General features: G+C 48.9%; 1 protein-coding gene across 3 annotated transcripts in view; it reads right to left on the bottom strand.

The window, feature by feature from the left end:
- The window catches only part of HIPK1 (homeodomain interacting protein kinase 1), a 39,273-nt gene that overhangs the window by 23,443 nt on the left and 6,854 nt on the right, over positions 1–8,976 (bottom strand). For all 3 annotated transcript variants that reach the window (XM_019514101.1, XM_019514102.1, XM_019514103.1), the window contains exon 2: positions 1,029–1,152. In XM_019514101.1, the coding sequence (XP_019369646.1) occupies positions 1,029–1,152 (124 nt within the window). The remainder of the gene's footprint in view (positions 1–1,028; positions 1,153–8,976) is intronic.

The following is an 8,976-nucleotide window of genomic DNA, read 5'->3' as shown; positions in this document are numbered from 1 at the left end:
AGAAATCTTCCTCGTGTATTTAGGAAAACAACATCTCTGGATTTTTGTACCAATGATTAATAGAGGCTTCATTCGGATCGCAGACCAGTCTTGGATTTTATACAGGTTTTACATTAGTGGCTTATAATGGAGTTGCTCCTGATTTATTCTGTCGTGAGTGTCAGATATGAACCCTAAAACTCAATTTCCCCCTCCCAAGCAATTCCAGACCTTTATGATAAGATTCTCAGAACCAGATGAATCTTCCTGTGCAAGGAAACCACCAGCCTGCAGCTTAGTTATTTTTTAACTCAGTGTGTCATTAATGTACCACTGCATTTCCTCTGGAAAAGTGCAGGGGTGAGGAGAGGTGCACAACTTCACGTTCAAAATGGTTTGGGAAGGGTCTCTTCCACTGAATAGAGGAAATCACATTGAGTTTTATCACTTGGTGCCACCACAGAAAAAGCGTGCTGGGAAAGCTATACTCAGAAAAGCCTTGTTCTGGTTAGCATTGTTTCCCCATTCACGGGCAGCCAGGTAATGCTAGGTATATGCTGCAAGAAGCCTTAGTTCGAGAGACGCCTGTCATGTAGTTTGGAGATTGCTTGGGGACACGCTCCACATGACAGCACATGGTTTCTGTGAGAATGAATGCGACAGGAATCACAGGCCTGCTGCCCCCCCCCGGAGCAGCTGCTTTTGTACCAAAACTGTTGCTTCTGAACAGCAGAATGTGTTCCACCCGCGACACACCTGGTCCACCTCTCCTCTGATGGGAAGGCCACCGCCGTTTGTGTCATAAACTGAAAGAAGAGGTTAACCTGAACTTTTAAGACATGCAGAGGGGCCTCTGCACTTTCTGATCACAGGGAGAGGGAGACAGTGAAGCGGCTTCCATCACCACAGGCAAAAGGCTGCCTGAGTTCAAGACCACGCATATTGTCTGCTCCACAGAAGTGGAAGTTGAATTCGGTTAGATTTCCGAGGTCTAAAAGGAAGATCATGATGATTTCGCTAGCATCTCCCCCACCCCACTAGGCTCTTACCTGGTCATACTCTGAAGCTCCTGGGTAGAGAGGCCAACCCAAGAACAGCTCAGCTATCACGCAGCCCAGCGACCACATGTCAATAGCTTCACAAAACGGCAACCCCAAGATGATTTCAGGGGCTCTGCAAAACAAGAGCAAACTATTCAGCATGGCACAGAAAACAAAGGATTTCTCTGGATGCGTTCACCTGGCAAGGGGCAGAGGAACCCAGAAGATCCTCCCCAGAGCTTTTCCCCACCTGCCCTGACAGTGCTCCTTCCTTCCTCACTTGGCAGTACTACTGATCTTTCTGTTTTAGTGCCACAGTGACCCAGTCTGCTGCCACTCACCAGGGAGAAGCGTACAGCCAAGGGGCATTTTAGTTATTTAGGACAAGGAACACAAGGCTTTTGGGACCCCTCAGATATTGAATCACCCACCCCAACTGGGACCTACAAGGATTAAATCAGACAGGAGCCTGGAGACTGCAGAGTTAAATTCCAACAGGGCCTTTCTGAGTCCTCTTTGGGTGAGGCTCCCTAAGCTCAGGTAACCAGCTGTAGACAAGGCTGGGCTGCTTTTATGTGGGAAACAAAAGGTTTTGCTGAGCCAGGACCAAGAGCTCTGCAGAGCAGCTCTGTTTATACTGATTATGGCTTGTTTGTGCATTTTGGGTTTACAGTAGCTGAAGAGAACACAGCTGGAGACTGTGAGTTACTGTTTTGCAAGTTTTCTCCAAGCACAAAATCTACTGGCCCTTGGATTAATTAGGGGGCTATGAAAAAGGTAAGCAGAATTCTGCAAGACTGCTGATACATCTCAGGGCCAATGCAGATTTTTTTCTGTATGACCTGGGACTTCTGTGAAATTTTCTGTCCAGATGCACTGACTCATCACATCAGGCACAGCTCCTGCTTTGCCTCATACTCCACAGCTGCAAAGCGGACACACTTCTGCCTAGTTACAGGCTGAATTCTAGCTTCGCATTTGCGTGCGGTATAAGACACAAGTGTACTGGAGTGCAATGTGAGCTGGCATGGGAATTTACTCTGGAAAGTACAGAAAAACTAAAACCTTGGTTTTCCTTATGAATAACTAATTCCATTGCTGGGGGAGAAAAGAAAAGTCCCAAACCCTGGGCTCTTTGGGCATGACTTGGGCAGTTTATCCTGACGCACAAAGGTAACGGTAAACTCATATCAACAGTTTTCCAGATACTCAATCATGGTTTAATAAAGCAGTGCTGAAACTGGTTCTTCTCTTGCTGAACAGCGGTGACCACTGGACTTGCACAGCATACTGGTGCCATGGCCAGAATCCTCCCACTGCACCCTGCAGCAGCACGCCAAGTCCATCTCCCTCCGAATTCCTACCTGAACCGCTGACTACGCGCGAGAGATGCATGGCTCCTCAGCCACCCAGCACTTGTGCTGCACACCCAGTCCCTGAGGTGACAGCACACGTGACTTCCAGAGTCAGCCCCCAGGGCACATGCACCCATCACAGCTGTCCTGAGTTATCTTCTTTCCTTAGCAGGTGGCAGGACATGGGGAGAAAGCAAGTTCTTGCTTTAATGTGAGCAGTTCTTTTGGATCAAGGGCAGGCAATTATTTCAGGCGGAGGGCCACTTACTGAGTTTTGGCAAGGAATTGAGGGCTGCATGACAGCCAGCTAGAGGCAGATAAATATTAACTTTCTACATTTTTTTAGGGGTCCCGCAGGCTGGATAGAATGGCCTGGCAGGCCACATTTTGCCCACCCATTTTAGACAGACCCTCCACTCCTAACTAGTCCAGCCCATAGGAATAGACCTGGGGCAAGGTAGCTTTCCCTTTTATTACTGGAGGAATGCAGCAAGCCAGGATTTCTTGTACTTGTCCCCATTTAGTGTTGTTATGGCTGCTTCATTTCAGTCACCTACTACCAAAGATTTTGGTGTGTTCACCATCTCAGTCACCTGTCCCTGCTTCCCACCTACAGCAGTTTTGGGAATGGCTTTGATTCATGTATGCTTACATATAAATACTGAGCTAACCTGTGAAACATGTCATATCTACATACTGCTTTTCTGACTAAACATTTTTATTTAACCTTGAGGAATTATACCAACACAAGTCGGATTTGTTTTCAGCCTTCTCAGAAGCTCTGTGGATATGGGGAGACTGGTGGATTCAACGTACCTTGATTTTAGCAAGGCTTTTCATAGTTTCATAGTTTCTAGGGTCGGAAGGGACCTTAGCAGATCATCTAGTCTGACCCCCTGCCATGGCAGGAAAGAGTACTGGGGTCAAATGACCCCAGCAAGGTGTTCATCTAACTTTTGATACGGTCTCCTACAGCATTCTCATACGCAAGCTAAGGAAGTATGGGCTGGATGAATGGACTGTAAGGTGGATAGAAAACTGGCTGGACTGTCAGGTTCAGAGGGTAATAATCAATGGCTCAACATCAGTTGGCAGCTGGTATCAAGTGCCGTGCCCCAGGGGTCGGTCTTGGGGCCGGTTTTGTTCAATGTCTTCATCAATGACCTGGAAGATGGTATAGAGTGCACCCTCGGCGTGTTTGCAGATGACACCAAGCTGTGAGGAGCAGTACATACACTGGAGGGTAGGGCTAGGATTTAGAGTGACCTAGACGAATTGGAGGATTGGCCCAAAAGCAATCTTATAAGGTTCAAAAGGGACAAGTGCAAAGTCCTGCACTTAGGACACAGCAATCCCCCACACCGGTGCAGGCTGGGGGCCGACTGGCTGGGCAGCAGCTCTGCAGAAAAGGACCTGGGGGTGACAGTGAACAATAAGCTGAATATGAGCCAGCAGCGCGCCCTTGTTGCCAAGAAGGCTAATGGCATCCTGGGCTGCATTAGTAGCCAGCAGGTCAAGGGAAGTGATTCTTCCCCTTTATTCAGCACTGTGAGGCCACATCTGGAGTCCTGTGTCCAGTTTTGTACAGAAAGGACGTGGACAAATTGGAGCGAGTCCAGAGGAGGGCAACAAAAATGGTGAGGGTGCTGGGGGACAGGACTTATGGGGAGAGGCTGAGGGAACTGGGCTTATTTAGTCTGAAGGAGAGAAGACTGAGCGGGGATTTAATAGCAGCCTTCAGCTCCCTGCAGGGGGTTGCAAAGAGGATGGAGCTGGACTGTTCTCAGTGGAGGCAGACGACAGAACAAGGAGCAGTTGTTCTCAAGTTGCAGCAAGGGAAGTTGAGGCTAGATATTAGGAAGAATTTTCTCACTAGGAGGGTAGTAAAACATTGGAATGGATTACCCAGAGAGGTGGTGGAAGCTCCATCCTTGGAGGTTTTCAAGACCCAGCTAGACAAAGCTTCGGCTGGGATGATTTAGCTGGGGCAGGTCCTCCTTTGAGCAGGAGGTTGGACTAGATGTGACCTCCTGAGGTCCCTTCCACCCTAATTTTCCATGATTTCTATGATTAAGTGGTATGAATTAGACATACCCAATTCTTCAGCAGTACTGCTCTCCATAAGCTGCTAACCAAGCCCAAAGTAGCCATTTAAACATGTTTTTCAGAACTTCCTACATCATGAACCTGTTGTAAGGCACTGAACTGTGTCTATTGCCTGCTTCTCCACCAAGTTAAGAAAGTGTTCCCAATCAGCAAGTAAAACCCAAACCTGTGGAACTCCTGCTCAAGTCCATAGGAGTTGCAGGAAGACAATGACCAAAGGAGGTGAAGAAAGTGGCTTCTAATATTAGGTAAACACACTGCACTTGAACAGAACTGCATGCTACACGCATGGCCTGAATCAAATGACAGTACCCAGTACACTGCTTCTGGAAGCTACCTTGGTGCACACAGAGCAGGGAGACTGCTGTATTCTAAAGCTTGAACCTCACACGGGCTGAGCGCAGGGAGTAAGCCAGCTCTGTACACTACACTTCCTGGCCAACTAAATGAACAAGCCTCCCCCATGACACCCAGTTTCATGTTGGTTTGAGGCATGGCTAGGTTTACAAGATGGTCATTTCACATCTGCTGTTACAGTACTATAATTAGTGACCTTACGAAGCAGAGTGGAAACAGCACAGCAAGCAGCTGCTGCTTTCATAGCAGCCTGTCTACGATTAAAACGATCTCTACTCGGGCAAGCTCCTGGAACCAGAAATTGACTAAAATACCTCCTCTCAGCACAGGATTCCCTTTCTAGGAAACATGCCAAACAGTCTCAGGAAACTGAGATTCACACTATCAGTGCGAAAAATTGAAGGCCAGCAACAACATATCGGGTGTGGGAGTTATGTCAGGTCCACCCAGACCTGACCACATCCCTCTTCTTTGGAGAACAGATGTGGGTAGCAGGCTAACAGCTGCACTGGGCCATGAAGAGGATAACTTACAGTTACTGGTCAAATGGGTTACAATAACTGGAGGTGGCCACGGCTGCGTGCACCACTGCACAGGGGCTGGGCACATGCAGGGCACAGAGCCCATGGCAGAGTTGAGGAACAGATGATGTTGCACAAGGCTGGCTCAGCAGTGGTGGGGTCAACATGGGGCAAAGTCCAGCTGTTTTCTTGAACAGCGGAGACACTGCTGAACCCCTGCGCACACTTCCATGGTCGCCGGGTATTGTTCTCATCTGCATGGGGCTGTCTCACTGAGGATGGCCACCAGGGATTCATCATGCCCAGGGAGGAAACCGTGTAATAAGCTTCCTTGCTCTCCCCAGGTAGCAATGGCTCTGACAGGAGCTATCAGAGCAGCAGGCGGAGATTAGACAAGATGTGGAGCTGGGAAGAAGCTAGTCTTGCTGCAGAACTCCAGCTGCTTAGTGGAGCAGTTTCTAATGGGCCTCCCTTAGCAGGGACTGGGGTAGCACTTCAACGTTTCAATGCATGCCGATTACCTCTGTCAACTGCAGTGGGACAGCACCGCCTTTGCAGTCAGGGTCACAGGCCCAGCAGTGCCATGTGCACAGCACAACCTGTTCCAGCCACCCCTCCCAGCAGAGAAGCGATTGCCACAGCCACTGCCGGGGGCGGCTGCACATTCTCACGCCTTGACAAAGCCAACACCACGGCCCGGGGCAGAGCCGGCTCTGGCAGTGTCCCTGAAACAGATGGAAGCTGTCCAACTGCCAGGCCCCTCGTGAGGCACCAGAGAATCTAGACTCTGCTTTCTGCTCTTGCTTCACGTGGCCTGGCAGGCAAGTCCTCCTAGCCCAGCTGTGCCTATGGGTGGGAACCTCCCTGCACCTGTCACCAGTGCTGGATCACAGATGGGCTGGCGTGATTTCCTCACGTGGGCCCCTCCTACAGGAAGTGCTTACCCAGGCAAAGAGCCCCTTATCAGTGAGCTGCAGTCAGGGATCTCCAGTGAAAAATTCCTGGAGGTTCAGAGCCATAAGCCACAATTCAGCCAGCTCTGCATGCCCCACCCCATGTGTGCATGGTTGGAAGTTAAGTGCACATGTTGGTGCTGTATAAGAGCTCACACTAGACTTATTACGTATATGGCATTAAGCTGACAGCTGGGAAAGAGTTAGCTAAAATGGTGGCTCCTAGATCCACATACAGTACAGGTGAAAGAGCTTGTGATTTTCCTCCAAAACTGCTCAGCCACTTAACTTCACTGCAGATGGATCCTGAAGCCTAACTTTGGGTGGTCAGTGTTGAAAGCTTGGTAAGAAATTCCTTAGAAGAGGCCTGGCTGAGTAGTAAGTGACAGACGCCGACATTAGACAAACAAAAAAGCAAAAGCGGGACAGGAGAAAAGGGTTTTGTTTCTTTAATAGCAGAGGTGGAATTAAAAACCAGCATTCCTCTAAATAGTCTTATTTAATATAATGACAGAACGGAAGCCTCAGTTCCCTTCCTGAGAGGGAACTGCAATAGGGATAAGCCACAAGAGACAACTCCCCCAAAAAATTCTGTTCCCCTTTTCCTTAGGTCCTGAAAGCAAATTTTAGGATCATTCAGCAGGTATCTACTACACGCTGGACTTCCACACTGCAGGATCGTTCTCCAGGCCAGCTGAGCCGATGTCATCATTTGGCCTGACCTCAGAAATCCTGGCTTTCCAACAGCAACAAGGGGATGGAAGTGGCTTTGAGTTAAACAAAACATGTGTGGCAGAAGCTAATCACTTCCTTCCCAGCAGCTCTATAAACAGGCATCTCCCCTCACTACCACTGTATCAGTTAAATGTCGTCTCTGCGAGTTCAGGGACAGGAAGTGCTTTGCGCCTGCTCACAGCTGCTCTGCCTGTCTGCTGCACATCCCGCAGACCGGGACTGCTCTAAATTTTCAAAGCCAGCAGCCAGCTTCTCCACACAACAAAAATAGTGTTGTGAATGCATGGCAGGCAGCACCCCAGCACCCTCCAATTAGAGAGAGAATCCCGTCTGCAAGCAGAAGGCAGTCTAGACAAGTAGAGCTTACTGCTTGCAGGTTAAGAGAAGGGCAGTAAGGTAGCTCTAGGAAGTAATGTGGGGGGAAAAGGTATGAATCCAACACAGGCAGAAAACCCAAAGGAGAGGATAGAGGGCATACGAGGAACACAGAGCAGATCGAGAGAAGATCAGAGCCTTGAACTGCAGTCAGACAGACAGGAAAGTTGCCAACCAGTGCAAAGATTCAAGGAGGGAACAACTGTGTTGAAAACTGTTTTCCAAGCCTGGGAGAATTCAATACTAGCTGCGGTTTTGTTTTGAGCCCCTGAGAGTAGCAGTGTGAACATATGAGAAAATACTGCTAAATTAAACATAATCTTAGACATGAAGAAACAGATGGACTGTGGCAAGTCATTTTAATAACACGGACAAGGATCAGATCGCTGGCATAAAAGGTCATTCCAGAAGTGACAGCAACCAACACAAAAACACGAAGACAGAGCTGTGCGCGAGGCCCTCCCTCAAGAAGAATTGCAAGGAGCAGGCAGTCACGCTGATTACTCAAAGGGCTCACTGATATTGAAAAGCCATTGCCTACACACCTCGGAGAATGGAAGCTTTGGCTGGTGAGCAGGGAGCAGCGATATGGGCTGGGGCTGCTGATGTTGCTGACCCCAAAGGGGAAGCAGAGATCTGGCTCCGAGTTGTGTTTAGAAGGGCTGTTTAGCGCTCATGGTCTGTCTACAAACCCATAGCCCTTCAAAGCATGCTGGAGCATGGCAGGGCTTGCTTCAGCATGGCAGGGCTTGCTTCAATACAGTGACCTCCCACAGGGTGCTCAATACTGGAAGCCACTTGGCAGAAGGACAAAAGTAGCTGACACGAGCCCTGTGCTAGCATCTAGACAAGGGTTAGGAAGTTCACTAGTTCATTTATAAAAGCAAGCCATTTTACAGAGGAAAGGGGAAGCAATCATAGTCATACTGTGTTCTGGTACTGGACCGGACTGCAGCTGCCAGCTGCTATTGAACGTGCTTCCCATTTGCCAGGCGCATACAAGGCGGACTGTTGCCTGAACCTGGGGTGATGGAAAGCTGCTGGCTGCTCAGTCAGGAGATCTAACATCTTCAAGACACTACTCTTCTCCATGGCTAGGCAAACTCTGACTTCGGGCTAGCAGAGGGGTCTAGTACATTCTTTGAACCCTTGTGTCTGCACGCTTGGTGATTAAACATCTTGCTCACAATTCAACTCTGCCACCCTGGCCATGATGAAAGAAGATTGCAGCTTCTTAAAAACACAGTAAAGGACACAATAAAGAAGCAAAGGTGAGTGGAGCATCACTGATGCTACGCTGCCTCTTGAGGCCAGAGACAGGTGAAAGCAGGAGTCGAAAGGAATGAACTCCCAGCCTCATCTCTCTGAACGTGAACATTTAAGCTTTATGGCACCATGTGTCAGCATTAATGTTTCATTGATCATTTTAGCAGATGGGGCCAGGGAGGGACAGGAGCATAGTGTGTACCATGGGGAACTGGAAATCCCTGCCAGCAAGTTGCAGAGCAAAGAGACAGGCTGTGTCAGGCTTGTTGGTAAAGGGACGTTTGTTCAC

The sequence above is a fragment of the Gavialis gangeticus genome, unplaced genomic scaffold, assembly GCF_001723915.1.
Source record: "Gavialis gangeticus isolate Ggan-Ray unplaced genomic scaffold, GavGan_comp1, whole genome shotgun sequence".
Taxonomy (NCBI): Eukaryota; Metazoa; Chordata; order Crocodylia; family Gavialidae; genus Gavialis; species Gavialis gangeticus.
This window is presented reverse-complemented; position numbering and strand designations above follow the sequence as displayed.